The 18,395-nt window shown below is 32.9% G+C and overlaps 2 protein-coding genes across 15 annotated transcripts in view; one reads left to right on the top strand and one right to left on the bottom strand.

Moving 5' to 3' along the window:
• The first annotated feature begins 757 nt into the window (after positions 1-757).
• l(2)k05819 (transmembrane protein 94-like protein l(2)k05819) lies at positions 758-12,791 on the top strand. 7 transcript variants are annotated; one of them, XM_036378485.2, is made up of 10 exons: positions 758-1,172; positions 1,360-1,993; positions 2,238-2,964; positions 3,027-3,186; positions 5,754-5,850; positions 7,011-8,043; positions 8,143-9,365; positions 9,851-9,974; positions 10,035-10,284; positions 10,353-12,791. In XM_036378485.2, the coding sequence occupies exons 1-10, from the start codon at positions 994-996 to the stop codon at positions 10,423-10,425; spliced, it is 4,500 nt and encodes a 1,499-aa protein (XP_036234378.2). In that variant the 5' UTR covers positions 758-993; the 3' UTR covers positions 10,426-12,791. The 7 variants fall into 7 exon arrangements, with proteins under 7 accessions (XP_036234378.2, XP_069965514.1, XP_036234380.2 ...); XM_070109413.1 differs by having other exon boundaries at positions 7,011-7,809; positions 8,134-9,365; XM_036378487.2 differs by having other exon boundaries at positions 7,011-7,809.
• Positions 12,792-16,797: 4,006 nt separating this feature from the next.
• Positions 16,798-18,395, bottom strand: part of AMPdeam (AMP deaminase) — a 41,412-nt gene continuing 39,814 nt past the window's right edge. For 7 of the 8 annotated variants that reach the window (XM_070110511.1, XM_070110510.1, XM_070110512.1 and 4 more), the window contains 2 exons: positions 17,830-17,986; positions 16,798-17,316 (listed from right to left, as the gene is read on the bottom strand). In XM_070110511.1, the coding sequence (XP_069966612.1) occupies positions 17,186-17,316; positions 17,830-17,986 (288 nt within the window). In that variant the 3' untranslated portion in view covers positions 16,798-17,185. Of the gene's footprint in view, positions 17,317-17,783; positions 17,987-18,395 lie in introns of all 8 variants that reach the window. The other variant, XM_070110514.1, reaches the window with a different exon arrangement.

Raw genomic sequence — 18,395 nt, forward strand, 5'->3', positions numbered from 1 at the left:
ATTTAAAAAATTAATAAAACCTTTAATTTCAGGCAAAAATAATGAATTTATCTTTACTATACATTATAACTTTCCAGCGAGCATATCCAGGGTCTGCGAAAAGAGAAAAATCGTAGAGTATGGTGTAAGCGCAATCCATTATATTTTGCCATCGTTTTCTTTGATTTGTGGTCACGGTGAATACGACAATACAATCCTATTCCTGAAATTGTGCTATTTTCCGCGATTTTATAAGGATGTATATCCATCAATCACTCTCACATATCGACGCAAAAGTTTAGGTTTATTAGTTCGCTCTGTACTCACTTTGCACAGCCATGCCCAACACATTCACTCCTCTATGTTTATCGACTACAGAGCTTATAGGACGTATAAAAAATTTATCAAATCACTTTCGAAAGGATTATAGAAAAATATTTATATGTTATTATATATTTAAAATCACATGCTAACAATTTCCCAGGAGAGAGTTAAAAGAGTTTCTGAACCTTCAAATAACCTATAGAAGAGGTAGATCTTCCTTCCAACCACAGTCAGACCTAACAAACCGGAAAAGGTAATAATTTTTGTCCATATAATGACCACTACCACAATACATTTCTATTACTTATATTTCTTATAAAAGAGATATGATCTAAATAAATAAAAAATATATTTTCAAAACAAATCAAATATTTTCCACCTCATTTTTAGTTTTGGCAACCCTGTGCAATTGATAAGAGATTGGCCACAGCTGATCACTCTGAAATTACAGTTGTCAAACCAATTTGACTTTTCATTTGTTCTCAGCAATAATTGTGAGTAAATTTCAATTTATTTGTGTTTGGAAAAGGAGTGTAAAGTAAATTGCCAAAAATGCGCTAAAAAATAAAATTGCAATAGAGTGTGTAACCGATTAAATAGGCCAACGACCAAAAGAAAAATATAATTAATAAAATTCCAGTTTGCGGCGGAGTTCAATGTAAAAGCTAGACGCGTCGGTTAGTAGCAACGATGTCGGTAAAGTCACAACGTAAAGCCGTTGCTACGGGGGCAATGGGGAACGCGACCGGTGAAGGAGTTTCCCATGAAAAACCCAATTATGGTTTAACTACGCGTGTTGCACTATCACGTCTGCACGATGATATTGAAAAATTGTTGCGTGAGCATGAGGCCACCTACGCCAAGGAGAGGTAAGTGCAAAAGCAGGAACATTGCTAGACTTTCGCGTAATTGTTTGTGTATATGTACATATATATGTATGTGTTTTAGTCTAGTCAAAAGTGTTATTTATGTACATATTGCTTGCGACTGTTTGCATACTTAATTATTAATAATATTTGGACAATTTCCAAATTTTCGTGTTGTTGTTTATTACAGCTACTATCGCAAACTGCGTTCGGCATTCTTCAAACCAAGCGACACACCATTGGGATGGCCTGCAATCACAGCTACGCTATTCACTATGATTGCGTTGCTTATTGGTGAGGCATATCTGGCGTCGATCTGTGTTGCGGCTATCTTATCATTGGATTTGTGCGTAGTGGTGCGCGAAAATCATTTACGTCGCACCGAAATCTACCGCAAGACACGCCAGGCACTCGCCGATATACGACTCGCTGAACGTGATCTATGTGGCGAGTGGCAACCATGCAATTATCCGCATCTGTGTTGCCCAGTTTCACCTTGTGTGTCGCTGCAGTGGACATATCGCGATGGTAATATTGTAAATTTACCGTGGGCCTTATTGGTACGCGGCGATCACATTGTACTACGACCGGGTCACATAACGCCCGGTCCGTGTACGGAAGTGAATGGAAAGCGCACATTTGAAATGCATGAAATATATGGCCCAACACAGGTGAATGATCCGCCAGTGCGTCCTTTGGCGCGTGCACCTCTACCAGATTTAATATGCACATTGCAGACGACGCCTTTTCTGGATAATTTGCGTGTCATTTTGGAAAACTCATTGAAGCGCCCATCGACGATATACAATCAGCAGCGTTATTTGGTGGGTAGTCTAGTGTTCTATTGGAATGTTTGGTTTTCCAATGAAGTGCTAATTAAATTATGAAGTTTATGTGAATTATTTTATATACAATTACTTGTGCATGCGGACCTAAACAATTATTATAAGAAGTTTTATGATAAGAAGTTATTTTTAACTAATTAAGTCCACATTTGACCAAATTTATATAAAAATAATTCCTGTTTTGTACTACTTTTCAATTACTAAATTTTTTATTCATCCACAGCTGGTAACGAAATACATACAACAATGGGGCTTCATATGTGCACTTTGTTTGACGCTTTTTGCCGGCATGTTGCGTATTAATGGTTTAAGCAGTTCGCCCAATGTCGGCACACATCCCAATGAGCAACATTATTGGAAATATGTTTTCCTAGAGACACCAGCTGCTGCAGTTATACCATTACTGCCACTCATTTTCCCCATCATGTGGATATCGATGAATTTGTGGGGTGTGGCAAGACTACAATGCTTTCTCAAAATACCACAAGTGCTCATCACTAAAGACTCGGAAAAATCATTCGAAGAAGACTTGGATGCGCCCACCTTTGATTATGACAACATATCACTGTTGCGTTCGAATGTATTTCGCAATTGGTTGCAACTATGGCATGGTGACAGTGAACTGCTACCACGTTCATCGAATTTAGTGCAAGTATTAGGCTCTATAACAGCACTTTGTTGCATAGACAAGAAAGGCATACTTTCATGGCCAAATCCAACAGCTGAGAAGGTATTCTTCTTACACGATACCGACAATGATCACTTGGATGATCGCAGCACAAGTTGTTCTACGTTGAACACCGAAAGTAATCATACGAGTCAGGCGGAGAGTAAAAACGGTGGTATTGTTGCTGAAGTGCTCGATCTAACACATGATCAACACTGTCCATTTCGTTTGGAGTTCGATGATCATGGGTGGAAATCGCATATCACATCACTTAAACCATTGGGTGTGTAAAGAATTTAAAATTAGAAATAGAATAAAAAAAAATCTAAATAATCTACTTGTTAGGCCTCGCAATATTGTTGAATACTTGTTCGCCGCTGACGCATGCACATTACGCGCAATTCTGTGGACATGTAACCGCCGTGGCGATGCTGGATAAAGATTTGGTGCCAGTCACGAATCGGTATGCCCACGTTGATTCCAGTTTGACTAGCTTTTTGCATGGGTACGTAGTTCATTTTCGAAGCTTGCCTTTTGTTTCTTGGTTAAAACCTTTTTGGGTTTCTACTATTTTCCAAATATATTATATTTTTTTTTGCCTATATTTATAATATTAAACAAATTTACTTCTCAATTCTTTTTCCACAAAAAATGTTGAATTTTCTCAATTAAAATTTTTGTATTTTGCACAAATATGAAGCGAACAATTTTGAAAAACCATCAGTTTTAAAGCAAACAAAAGAAAAGTAAATCAAGCGCCAAATTCCAAATTAACGAAAAACAAATATTGTGTGTATATATCCATTGAAATAAGGCAAACTCAGCAGAAAGCGTGCTACGTACTGCCACTAAAGCGCCAACATAAAGTGATTTATGCAGAAAAATTCCAAGTTTTATTATGCATTTGACCGAATTGTTGAAATTCATGTAAGATGCGAAGCTATTTTTCACAGCATTACACTAACGCACTTACCCAATAACTACAACAACAAAAACAGCTACAAAACTTAACCAAATTGGTTTTTTTGCATTATTTTCGCCATTAAATATTTTTAGCCGCTATTTAATAATATAATACTTTTTTAATGAAATTTCTTTTTATTAACGGAAAAAAAAAACTTTTGTACTCATACAAAAAGCTACGCTGAAGCATTTAACGCAACAAATGAATAACAGGTTTATTGCACTGTATAAAATATGTATATTTTTCTCATATTTTTATATTCGCTTTGCTTTTCCAAATTGTTAATTAATAACAATCGTTCGGCATGTTGTTTTTCAAAATTTTTTATAAATCTTTAATTGTTGTAAAACTGTTATGTAATAATTGCCACATGAAAAACTCATATTTCATCGTATTAACCATTATTTATTTTATTTTATATATGTGTGTGTAAATAAACAGTGAAAATATTAGTTTATATCATGTTGCACACTCATATTTGTAGTAATTTTCGCCATTTTATTACTTATTAATTATTAATTTTTATGAAACAAAATAAGTGTTTTAATATAAAAAAATACTTAATGTCTCTAAAAAAATTTCAAAATCCAATTTTGAAAATCCAGTACCGCGAAGTTTTTGTGTTATAAGGATTAAGGTGTAGGTAACGGAAAAAATATGAATCTTTCATTTTCTATTGTTAAAAAATAAACTATTCTCAACAAATCTAATTATTTATCATAGAATTTGCTTAAGAAGTTATATCCACTTGTGAAATTCGAAAACGCAATTTTTTTTAATATACATATATATAAAATGTACATATGCTTGAGAATATTCTTCGAAAATTTGAATTTGTTCCGACAAATTGTTTTGGAGATATGATCGTATTTAAAAAATTTAAACTTAGCTACCAAAACTTTAAAAGCGTTTTTCTCGAAACCTGTTTTCAGATTAGGTGAGGAAAATTTCTCCGAAACAGCTAGACCGATTGACACGAAATTTAAAATTTTCGCACGATATACTTATATATATTTGTCAGCTGGAGATTGAGGGAAAAAGTTTTGACAATGCTTTCGATTTTTTAACCCACTCTGAAGTGTAAGTTTTGTCACAAAAAACTATGTTTTTTTTTGGAAGCCGCCAGTTTGTGAAGAGTCAAAAATTTGACTAGTCCTTAGATCATTATCTTTATTCATCTAAAATAAAAATATATTTTGCTTTTGGATTTTGGTTAATTTTAAGTTAAAAAATCTTCCTAAACGCCAGACACCTTTTTCGGAGGTCTTCTTGTTGATTTGCTATGTGATCAAAGAAATCCGAAATTTTTCAAAATGAATCGCCGACTATTAAAGTACATTAAATTTTATAAATTTACATTTCTTAAATTTAATTTATTAAATAAAATGCCTCTTCAACGAAAATTCAGAAAAAACGTTAACTTCGGTTGCACCGATCTACTCAGCTCGCTATGCCTATCATTTATATAGAAATATATAATAGAGTCTCCCAAGCTTCCTTCTGGATTTACAAACTACGTGTCAAACTTAATATTCCCTATTCGGGGTAACAAAAAAAACGTTTTCTTCCTGACTTGCAAGTGGTTATAACTCCTTACTTGCTTCTAGCGCTTTTCCAACATATTTGTTTTAAATGTTTATATCATTATGTTCATTTAAGTTTTCTACAGTTTATCTACGCATATTTTTATTTCTTCCCTAACATACCAAGCAGCTTACTTGTTTATGTATGTATGTAAGAACACTAACATATTTCTCTTCGTAAACTTTCCCTACAGAATCCATTTGTGATCATAGCTTCGTATTTAAGTCATCGACTATCTAAGTGTTTGTGTATTTACAAAATTTTCAACGAAGACATAGAACATTTTCTTATAAAGTTTTTGTATTTGAAAAATACTCACACTTTGTTTTTTCCGTTACTTATGTAAGCATATCATCATTAGCACATTCCTACATACATACATTAAACATCATTTCTACATACGCAATTTATTATGCCCATATTTTTACATTTATTCAACATTATAATTTAAAAAAATGCATTTTTCTTCAAAATGATTTTACTAATTTTAAATTTTGCTATTTGCAACGTGAAATTGTGTGCAGACGTTGCCTTTGCGAATTGGCCAAACAAATCGGTTTTAAGGATTCTGCTACAGATCATTTTTCACTCGAGGGTCAGTTGGCTTCCTACAGACATTTGGTGAGTAATAAATATGGATTTTATGAAAATCAAAGCTAATAAATATTATTCAGTTAAATATAAATAAAACATGAAAGAAGAAGTTACCGGCGCGGCTTAGTAATGTATAGTCTCGAAATTTGTAAAAATTAAGGACGTGTCTCGGGTGCCTCAAAATTTTATTAAAGTAAAATCAAACGAGATTTTGAACACATCTACTTTGAAATCAACCGGTCTAATTTCAATATGATGAATGATAGGTATGATTCCAACATTTTTCGATATGAAATCTTTAAGTGAAAGATTTTCTTCCAATTTTGTGGAGATATCTCCGACCGACATACAACGACATAGGGGTTACATGGGTTTTACGGCTTCAAAAAAAAAAAAAATTATTATCATATTTAATTTTTTAACATCTCTAGAATAATGTCCTAAATTCTCAAGTTGATACCAGTAATAGTTTTGGAGATACAGCTTTGAAAAGTTGCGCGCTCGAGTTTAGCTATATAATCGCTTGAAACTTGAATCTCTTTCTTTTCGAAACTGTGTTTTCAAAGTCGGTTGTCGAAATTTCCCACGAACTACTCAACCGATTTTAAAAAAATTTTACACAAGTCTTTAGGATATAGTTTACCGGGTCTTGCCGTGGAGGATTTTTTAGTTAATTACAACTATTTAAAAAACAAAAAACGTCGAGGAATTTTCACCAAGATTTGCCTGTTTTTTTTTAAAAACGTTTGCCAAAAATACAATTTTCACTTTATATGTTTTTTCTCCGTCTCCGTACCTAGTTAAGGGTCTTAGTTCAAACACGTATTTTTATCTTTATTTTTTCCGAGGGTCTGCCGAAATGACGTTGTAATGACTGAGTTTTGAATATTTTCCTTTGGGTGGTGGGCGTGGTAAATAGCCGATTTTTCTCATTTTAGATGGTGATATAAAATTTTTTTTTCTCTAGTTTCGCTGAGATATGCTCAGATTTCTATTAGAAAGTATTACGCCCATTTTCATTAAAATTTCTAAATTTTTACTCAGTATAAACAACCGTTAAGTATTTATTATCTCACAACGTACAACATATTACGCGATTATTTGCAAAAATAAAATAAATTTTTAGCAATCTTATGTTATAAATAACAAAATTATTATAATTTTCTACCTCCCTCACGCGCATCCAGCAACCGGAAGTGGTGCGTCGTGACATTCGCTTCGCACGCCAACTGCAGCTATCGTCTAAAGTGAAGGTACCCTTTCCGCACTCACTGTCGGTGGTGATGCGCGAAAACCCTGCCGGCTACCTTTCGCTCTTCACCCAAGGCACCGCCGACATTATAATGGATTTCTGTGATGATTTTTGGGATGGCAAAGACTTGCGCCCACTTTCGGCGCAGGATCGAAAGAAAGCGCTCGATTTCTATCAACGCAGCGCGCTCACCGCCTACTGCACCGCCTTCTCGTATCGCCCGCTGCGACATGGCATTAATGGCGCGCTCAGCGGCGCACAGCACACTGGTGGACCAATTGCATATCTAGAATTGCCACCCGAATCGAAAATACGCATGCAACATGTTGATCGCGCCCATTGCGATTTCGAGAGTGGCGGCCATATACATACGAAATTGAGTCACAGCATCAGCACTGATTCGCTATTATTCAGCGAAAGTAAAGACGATGACATCAACGATGTAGAGGGCTGCTTCGAAATGCAATGCCATCAGGTGTTCATCGGTATGGTGACTATGCAGTATCAAGCGCAGACGGACATTGTACAGCTGGTGGAGCGACTGGAGCGCGCTTGTATACGGTTCGTACATTTCAGCAAAGAAAACGAGTTGCGCTCGCGTGTATTCTCGGAGAAGATGGGTCTGGAGTCCGGCTGGAACTGTCACATATCGCTGTTGAATGAGGGAGATGATAAGGCCTCAATGAATACTGCTGCCGAGAAGGCTAACACCAGCGGTACGTCTGGGCGTTCGGGTAACAAAAGTTTGCAGAGTAATAATGAGAATAATATCAACATTGTTGAGTCCGCTCATGATCACACGACAGCCATTAGCACAACCATCAACAAAAACAACAACACTGCCACAAGCACCATCAATTCAACCACCAATAATGTTTCATTGCCTCATAATGTAGAAATCATAAATCAGTGCACAAGCACGCAGAACACCACCACCACCACCATTACCACTACCACCATCAACATAGGTAAACAGAAAAACAACAACAGCAATAGTAGTAATATTAGTAGCACGCATCCCCCACATCAAACGCACCTAAATATAACGAATATTACAGGCGGTACAGGCGGTACAGGCGGCACCGATAACGACGCCGACGACGAAGGCAGCGATCTGCATCATCTGCTACCGCCACCCAATCTCGAGTCTTCCAAAACACTAAGCTCATCAGCACCGGGCGCCATCTCCAATCCCGATGAGTACCAAGCGGTGCAGCTTAGCTCAACACCGCCCTCGCGTCGCAGCAGCGTCAGTTGTGGTGGTGAAGGTAACGGCAAAAACGAGTCCTTACACATGGTGGATGGCGGCAACCAAGTTATTGTAGATGCCGTTGACGATGAGCACCGCCAATCGGAGGACTCTGCCATGGATGAGAATTGTCGCTCGATGAGCATCATAACGGAGAGTACCGAGCAGAGTGCTCCCGTACACTTTGACATGTCTAATCGTGCTAAATTGCCGCGCGGCATAGAGAATATACGTCCGCATTTGGAACAGGTGGACAATGTGCCATTACAGGTGTCGCTATTCACCGACTGTTCGCCCGAGGCGACGCGTCAAATGCTCGATATTATGCAGTCATATGGTGAGATTGTCGTGTGTCTCGGCTCTTCGGCCAGCAATTCAAATGCGAATATATTCCTGCAAGCCGATTGCAGCATAGCTGTCGAGCCGCTTTATCCGCAAGTTTGTCAAGACATTAACGCCTACACGGATGGCAATCTAACAAATAACAAATTGCGTCTGCTGCGTCTCAAAAAAGATCTCAATGGCGAGGAGAAATATGGCAGTCATGAACCCTATACCACCGAAGAGCTGCTCGAAAGCGGCTTCTATGGCAATGATGAGCCACAAATGCGTCCAATGCAGTCCGCCGGCAACACTGTGTCCCCCGTCTACCTAGGTCGGCTTCTCAACTCGTTGCCCTGTTCGATATCGGTGTGTCGCGATGAACCGTTATCGCTGGTGTCCATTATCGAGTTGTCGCGTCGCTTTTCGGCTGGCCTTTGGAATTGCATACAATATTGGGCTTGCTGTGCCGGCGCGCTTTCGATGATCAATATTTTAAGCGCTTGCCTTTCGCTGCCGCCACTATTGACGCCGATTATGGTGCTTTATTTGATGAGCGTACCGGTACCGTTGATTGCGCTCGCTTTGGCGCACATCGATATCGATCCGAAGATTATGAATCGTGCCACAGGCAAGAAGCAAACCGAGTATGATACGAAGGTCTTCGGTTTTGTGATATGGTGTTATGGCTGTAAATTCATCGCTCCCATTTTGATTATGGTAAGTGCGAACTAATTGAAATTTTATTTATATTTACTACTCAAGCTTTGAGCCTTCAAAGTGATCGACCAAAACCAAGTCCTTGTATAGAAAAGTTTTATTTGACAAGATATCTGTACGAAATTTGGCATATATTATGGCCCAAGACAAAGCTAATCGATCGAAATCAAGTTCTTGTATGGAAACTTTTGTATTTGCGAATTTTTGTGATATTTTTTTTTATATATTTTTATAGGGGTCGCCTTTGCTGAACAATATGAGCAAAAATAAGAACATTTTTGTTGTGATATTACGAAATTGTTCCCTTTACACTGCTCTTTTATAAGATTAGTAGAAAAATATGTTCCGAGAAACATCTGCGTTGACAATATTCGGATGATTTTATCCCCGTTTGAAAATTGAAAACCCTACCTGCATAGGCAATTCGCCTCAAAATGTACATGCGTATGTTCTACTGAAGCTAATAATATTTCATTTTCCAACAGATTTTCGCCTATTGCACATTTATGGCGCATCCCATCGAGCTCATGGACATTGACGAGGAGAAATTGCATATCAACTTGCAAATCGCGCGCATCTTCTCTTTCCTCGGCATCTTAGTGCATTTCGGTGAGCATATTTAGCATATTTACTAGATACAATACTCATATCAAAATTTTTACCTTCAAGTGGTGATTTCCGCCTGCTTCGTGCACCGCGATCACTCGCTGTGGCAGCGCAATCCCTTCCGCAATCACATCTGGGCTTTCACCTGCGGCTGCACGCTGCTCGTGCACATCGTCATCTGTGCAGTGCAGATCTGCCTGCAGGACAATTACTTCGTGGAGGCCTGCGGTATGTGGCCGGCGATTGCGTTTCTCTATGGTGGCAGTTTTATAAGCCTGGCGATCACGGAGATTTGCAAGTGGCAAGAGATTAAGTGGGTTTTCAAATTGGAATATAATTAATTTTTTGATTCATTTATTTTTCTTTATATTTTGTTTTCAGAGTTAACACACGCTATCAGCGCCGCGCGAGGCTTGACTTTGGCACCAAATTGGGTATGAATTCACCGTTTTAAACACATACAACACAATTATAATAACAATTGCGACTGAACATGTAAGCATTGAGTATTGGTAAACAATCTAAAGAGACTAATTCGTAATCAAAGAAACAAAAATAAGTAAACGTTGCAAAATGCGCAATAAAAAATACCCTAATCTACATTATTAAAAGGCAAAATAGGAACATATTTAAAACATAAACGATAAGCAATTCAAGATGTAGTGCCAAAGTTGCAAAAAAAAATTAATGCAATGCAAAAAATTACAAAAAGAAAAACAATAAAGTTTAAACGTAAATTTGTATGAAATTCTATGCCGTAAGCTAAATGTGAAATGCGAATGCGCCGCTGACACTGCCTAATATTAAAACATATTCCAACTATGAGAGCAAAAAGCAGTGAAATCAGGCACTGAATATAACGGTTATTTTGAGATTTTAAAAACGTTTTGAAGAATTTCTTCAAAGCAAATACTAACTGATATGTTATGTTTACCTAAGCTAAACTTATTTTTGTTTTGAACATTTTACGTAATCTCTCTTTTAAGATTATTATATTTACGACTGTACATATTTGAAGCTTATATTATATTTATATATTTATCTAAAGGTCGAACTAAAATAACTTTCTATTTAAATTTTTTCAATTTAAAAAAATTTATTTTTATGATTTGTATTTTTTGATAAAAAAATAATTTTATTTTGGTCTGATTATTATTTTTTCGTTAAAAAAAAGTATTATTCTTTATTTTGGCATATTTGAACAATTTTTTCCACTAAAATTTTTAAATTTAAAGTTTTCACACTGCTTCAGCAAGAATACATATTTATTAATACATAAACTTATTTAGAAAAAAATAGTGTAGATAATATAGCGCTACACGAGTTTGCAGGAATAAAAAATATGAAAATACAACAAATACAAGTTTTGTTAGAAAACTAATTATTTTTATCAACAAAAAAATTAAATAAAACTTGAAAATAATACTTTTTTTCTATCGAAAAATAGAAATCAAAAACGATTATTTTTATATCGAAAAAATTACAATATTTTTTTGTCGAAAGCATCGATAACATAACGATACTTTATTATCGTAAAAATATAAAACAATATTTTTGGAAACAATAAAGTAAAACTATTTCTAATTTTTTTTATCGAAAAGAAAGAAAATATTGAATATTTCTTCTGGTTGGAATCGATATTTTTAAAAACTGTAAAGTGCCAAGTATCAAGACCAAGAAGAAGTTAAACAGCAAACTATCGGAAAATAACAATCGAAATACGGTAATTTTTTTGTCGAAAGATAAATAACGAATAATTTGATAAAATTTAAAAGTAAAATATAAGCACACTTTTTTGTCGTAAAAAAGATTTATTATTATTATTAATATATAATTAAAATTTTATTTACAATTTTATATTTTCACAAAAAATGGATTTTGAAATTTTTTTTAAATGTCTGCCGGAATCGATTTTTTAAAAACTATAAAGCGTCAATTATGATTTAACGAAGAAATTAAACTGTTAAATATCGAAAAGAAGCCACAATAACGATATTTTGTCGATACGATATTCGATATAACGATTATTTTTTATTGTAGAAATATCTAACGATAACTTTTGTTTTTTAAATAAATAATATATATATAATTTTTTATCGAAAAATAGATTTCTAAATTTTTTTTTCTTATATTATAATATATGGCCGAAGTCGATATTTTTAAAAACCGTAAAAATCAATTATGTTTCGCCTAGAAAATTAAACAGTAAAGAATATCGATTATCACAAAACACAATAATAACGTAAAATTTATCTAAGAAATTAAACCGTAAAATATAGATATTTAGCGAAAAACAGAAATTATATATTTGTATGATAACCATTACAGTCCCGTAATGAAAGCTTGAAGATTGAATTTATACAAACATTTGTATTTACAATACAATTATTAGGAAGTAACGGAGCTATCCTGTCGCTTATCTACGACCGTGTGTTGTGCACTTAAGAAAATCGATTTCAGCTTTTGCTCTCAATTGAAAAAAGGCATTTCCTTAAAACTTTCGACTACTTCTCGCGCGCATTCGCATTCACGGCATATTAAGTAAAACATCGTAGCTTCTAAGTAAATAGTTTTTAGTATGTGCTGTCAAGCAATTAACTACATATGTATGTACACTTTTTTATAAACCGTTGTGTTTTATGTTCATATGTTCATATTTTTGTATTTAACTGTATATAGTTAACAAATTTTCATATATTTAACGACAGAAAGTGTTTACGAATTTTTTCACTTACTAACAAATACCGTTATGTAGAATTTACTATGTTTAATGTATGTAAAAATAGAAGATATCGCCGAAGACAAGAAAAACATACAAAACGTATAATATTTATAATTATAATATTTAAATATATTTTTTAATACTGCGATTTTACAGATTTTTTTTTATTCGTTTTTTTTTATTGCAATCACCTTATTTTCAAACGCTTGAAAAATTTGTGATTTTATTGAGTTATTTTAAAATATGGATACAAACATATGTACATACATACACAAAAGATTTTGAAAGGTAGTTTTATATTATATGAATTTAAATTTTATAAATGTTTGAAAAAAATATTTTAAATTTTATATTTTATTTATTGCTATCAGGGTTGCGAATTTTTTGATTAAAAAATTTTGAATTTTGAATGTTGGAATTAAAAATTTAAATATTAGAATCTATAAAAATATATTTTTAATTCTTAATCCAAAATGTAACGGATTAAAAATTTAAAATTTAAAATGTTATTTTATTTGGAATTTTTTTGTTAAATAGTAATTCTAAAACATTTTTTTAAAATTCGTTATTATATGCTTTGGAATAATTTTTTTTTGTCAATCCGATATTTGGAATTAAAAATTAAAAATCAATTTAAAAAATATTATATTAAAATTTAATATAGTAATTTTATTTAATAAATTTAAATATTAGAATCTAAAAAAACAGATATTAAATGCAATAAATTTTCTTAAAAATTTAAAATTTAAATTATTTTTAAGTGTTTTTTGTTTTTTTATTTTGTTATATAGTAATTCTAAAACATTTTTTTTTTAATTCTTAATTATATGCTTGTGATTAATATTTTTTATTTTTCAATACGACATTTTGGATTAAAAATCAATAAAAAAAATCTTCTATGCAAATTCGAAACAGTAATTGTTTTTACAACATTATTGCAACCCTGATTGCTATTAATCATTTATTGTTAATTTTAAACTCTTTTCATGGAAATTTATCTATTATAAAAATATTGAGAAAAGTATTTTATACGTTACACACTTGAACAACACTTTAGAATTTTTTTTTTAATTTTTATTAATTTTTTTTTTTCAAAAATAGTATTTTATAATCAAATCAGGTAAATAAATTTTTCCATAAATTTCTTTTTTTATACTATTGGCTAAGCGTGTGTGAGCTTAAGCTTTAACAATTGAAAAAAATTTAATTCAATAAAAAAATTCTAGATATTTTCCCGAAAATATATACAAAATTTAGAAAACTTGATATCGTAAACAGTTAAAAATATTTGCATATTTTTTTAATACACCTTAAATTTATTTAGTTTTTCTCTAAAACAAAATCGTAAAATTCGGTACCACCAAAAGAAATTAAGTCTAAAATTTTTTTTTAATTTTAAACTTTTTTAAAAATTTAAAAATGCGCAGTTATTTACATCAAAATATTTAATGTGTACAAAAATATTCAAAAATTATTATTTTTTTTATAAAATATTAAACTTAATTTTATTCATCAGATTGAATGAATAAAATATCGAATTTCGTTGTGGTTTTACTGAAAACTTCAACAATCAATTACTATTTTATTTGAAACATAAAAATTCTCAAAATACTGTATAATTTAATTTGTATATATATGTACAGCTGTGCTCACAGAAATAGCAGTGCGAGAAATGCAATCAAGTAATGTTATTTTTTTCAACGTCTACGCATTGTTGTTGTAGAATGGAATGTGTATAAGGAAGAAACGAAAAAATCCCGTTAGATTTGCGAGATTTAAGCAAATGAACAACTCGTTTTGCTAGAAGCACCAGTCTTTGGCTGTTCATTAAAATAGCAGTGTGTATCTTGATAAGCCAAAAAAATTTTGTTAAGACGTTTAATTGATAAAAAGTAAGTGGTTTTGTGTTAGTGACTATTATTAACATTAGAAAACACTAAAATAAATTTATATTTTTTAACTTAGTGGGCAGGGCCAAACATTGTACTCCTGAAAAACAAAATATTTTAGTGCAACTAAGAAACCTGGGAATAACATATAAAGACATCCAAGAAATATTTGTATGTTCTGCTAAAATGATTCATAATGCTTTAAACTTTAAAGAAATGCCCGAAAATCGTGGTATCCAACGTAAAACCACACCTCATGAGGACCGATCTATTGTGCGATATAGCAGGGCGCAGCCTTTTGCATCGTCCAGCAAGATAAAAAAATGACTTAAGCTTGAATGTTAGTGGCGTTACTATTCGGCGACGTCTTAAAGAACAAAATCTCAAAGCGTGCCATCCACGAAAAGTTCCACTGTTAGCCACCAGACATGTCAAAGCACGTTTGGAGTTCGCCAAAAGTCACCTTAATTGGCCCATTACAAAGTGGCGAAATATTTTATGGAGTGACGAAAGTAAAATTGTGTAATTTGGTGGAAAGGGCTCCAGACAATATGTCAGACGTCCACCTAACACAGAGTACGATCCTAGGTACACTTTGAAGACAGTTAAACACGGCGGATTGAGTATTATGGTATGGGCATGTTTTTCTTACAGTGGAGTGAGCCCTATATTCATGATTGATGGGATCATGGATCGATCTGTATATGTTAACATATTAGAAAATGTTATGCTTTTTTATGCCAATTGGGAAATGCCACTAAAATGGACGTTTTAACAAGATAACGACCCCAAACATACAAGCAAACTGGTCAAAAGCTGGATGGCATCAAAGCGGATCGATCTTATGTCATGGCCTGCGCAGTCTCCGGATTTAAATCCAATTGAAAACCTATGGGGAGATGTTAAACGATATGTTGCAAATGCAAATCCAACATCTCGATCACAGCATTGGGAGGTTGTTCAAAAATCATGGGAGCGGATCCCTGTCAAGCGCTGCCAGGACTTGGTGGATTCTATGCCTCGCAGTTGCCAGGCCATAAAAGAAAATAATGGGTACACGACTAAGTACTAACCCAAGCAAACAAATTAAAATAGTTTTTTGGAGTTCAACAATGTTTTTTGCAACTAATTCCACTGTTTTCATTACTCACTGCTATTTTTATGAACAGCTGTAAACAGCACTTTTTTGTTTAAATTAATAATGTAAAAAAATTAACAACATTTTGAATAATAAATTGATGTGTTTTTGTTTAAAATAATCACAAAGTTAAAACAAAATTAAATTTGTGAACATTCATTTACTTTTTGATATATAAAATTAAGTTTAAAGTTGTAGCTCATGAGCACTGCTAATTTTATGAACACAGCTGTACATATGTACATATGTATGTATGCTTTCATATTTTCTTTCATACATTTTTTCTAAATAAAATAATTTAATAAGAAAAAATATTCTTTCATAAAATTCTTGAAAGAAAAAATTTTTATAGCGCACTTACACCAAAATCAGAACACACTTTCGGAACGAAATTAATTTTTCCAAATTTTTTTTTTTAATATACTATTTTTAAAATTTTTCCAAATATTACTATAAAAATGTTCTTAGTTTTTTTCAGCTAAAGCCATACAAACACAATATTATTTAATTTTAATATTTTATTTCACTAAAATCGCCAAAACATTCATATTTTTCATTAAAAAATCACAGAAAATTTAACACACATTTTTAATATTTTATTGAGAATTTAAATTATAAAAAAAAAAATTAAATAATAAAAATAAAAATTAAATAATAAAAATAAAAATTTAAAAAGTCATCAATGTTGTTTTATTATTTTTCTTAGAAAAAAGTTTCAATTGCAAAAACTTTTATTGCACAAATTATTTGCACCAACTCCATCATATAATTACAGCAAAATTATCCCATAAAAATAACTCGCACTAAAAATATAGCGATCGACCACCCTAGTTGCGGCGTTACAAAAATTATTTTAGTAGCGTACGAAATTCCCAAATCGCACCAGGCGCGCAGAAACAGCCAGCAAGTGGCGGCCGCGAAAAAAAAATAGCAAACGTGTTGCATGCTTTCAGGCGCAACACTACAGGGCGCTGCAATAATTAATATAACAGTTTGTATGCCAAGCAGCGTGCAGTTTGAGAGCCACGCGCACTACTACATGAAAGAAGCCAATGGCATAATAAAAAACAACAACAATTTAATGCTTATACGGATTTTCACAATTTATTTTTGCATTTTGCACCATTAAACAATTTATTTTTGGTTTTTTGCAGCAGTAAATACAATTTCTGCTTGCGTTTGAGTTTACTATTAAACAATTTGCCGGAGCAATTTTTTGGTTAACAAGCCGAATTGAGGAAATTGCAAAATAATTTATATTACATATACATACATACGTGTAGGCATAAATACAACAACCTATTTTAACAGTTACTCATTGGAAGAGGCTATATATACATATATACTATAAATAACAATATTATTATTATTATACATACATATATTTTACTCCCTTAGAAGCGATGGCAAATTATAAAAAAAAAAATATTAATAAATTTAAATAATTAAAAAACAATAACAAATTTTATAAATCCTCCAAGCACGTGCTATATTCCGAGCTAAGAAAAAATGACTTAACAGCTTCGATTTGATTTGCTTTTTCAGCTTCATTTTCAACTTCTTCACCTTGCAGTTGAATGTCGTTTGCACTTTCCTCTGCAATTGTTTAGACTTTTGTTAATTGTTTGAGTTTCAAGTGTTAGATATGAAACAAAAAAAAAACAGTACAATAAATATATGTGTGTGTACAAAATGTCACATTCACAACATCATACATACATATATCTTTTCCATTTATATTTATGTTATAACAAGAAGATTCAAAATACATGTATGTAAATACGCGCGTGTTGAAATAGTTGATTTGTTTTAGTAACAGCAGTTATATGTAGTAATAATGGTATTAATAATATTCATATATATGTATATAGTAATTACAGTTATAATTGTGGTAGAAAAAAGAGGCTTAAGAAGTTTATATAGGTAAGTTCATGAGAAGATGTCGACTCAACTGTCATGGCACCAGCTGTTCGGTGTTAAGCATACGCTTACGCAGTCTGTCTGTGTAACAAGTTTGGGTTTGTGTTTTTGTTGTTGTTATCACATTTGCGTTTGCTATTGACCTTTGTTGCTGCTGCGCTTGCGGTTGCCTCCATTTAGTTTACTCACTTTTCGGTATCTCATGCACCTTGAAGATATTCGACAGTTCGTCGAGCAGCGTTTCATGCCGGTAGGCTACGCGTATGTCGGGCACATTGGTGCGTGTGATGTCGTTGCCAGCAACACCTTCCCGCGTGTAATTCGGACCGAGCCAATGCTGTTTGACCTGCGAACGAAATATGAGAAGTCGGTTAAAATAAAAGTACTATAAATAATTAATGAACAATCAGAATTGGATGAATGATTTTTTTAGTTGAGTCAAAACATATTGGAAGAGAGATCAGGTTAATTAAAATCTTGCAATCTTATTTACCTTAGGTAGTATAAAAAAAACTATATCTTAATTTTAATAGGTCAGTTTGTATGACAGCTATGTGCTATAGTGGTCCGATGTGAACAATTTGCTCGCAGATTTTAGCATTGTCTTAGATAATAATTCATGCCAAATTTCCGGAAGATATCTTTTCAAATAAAAAAGTTTTCTATACAAGGACTTAATTTTTATCGGTCAGTTTGTATGGCAGCTATAGTCTTATAGTGGTCCAATATCGGCGGTTCTTATAAATTAGCAGACT

Source organism: Bactrocera oleae, chromosome 5, assembly GCF_042242935.1.
Source record: "Bactrocera oleae isolate idBacOlea1 chromosome 5, idBacOlea1, whole genome shotgun sequence".
In the NCBI taxonomy this organism is placed as follows: domain Eukaryota; kingdom Metazoa; phylum Arthropoda; class Insecta; order Diptera; family Tephritidae; genus Bactrocera; species Bactrocera oleae.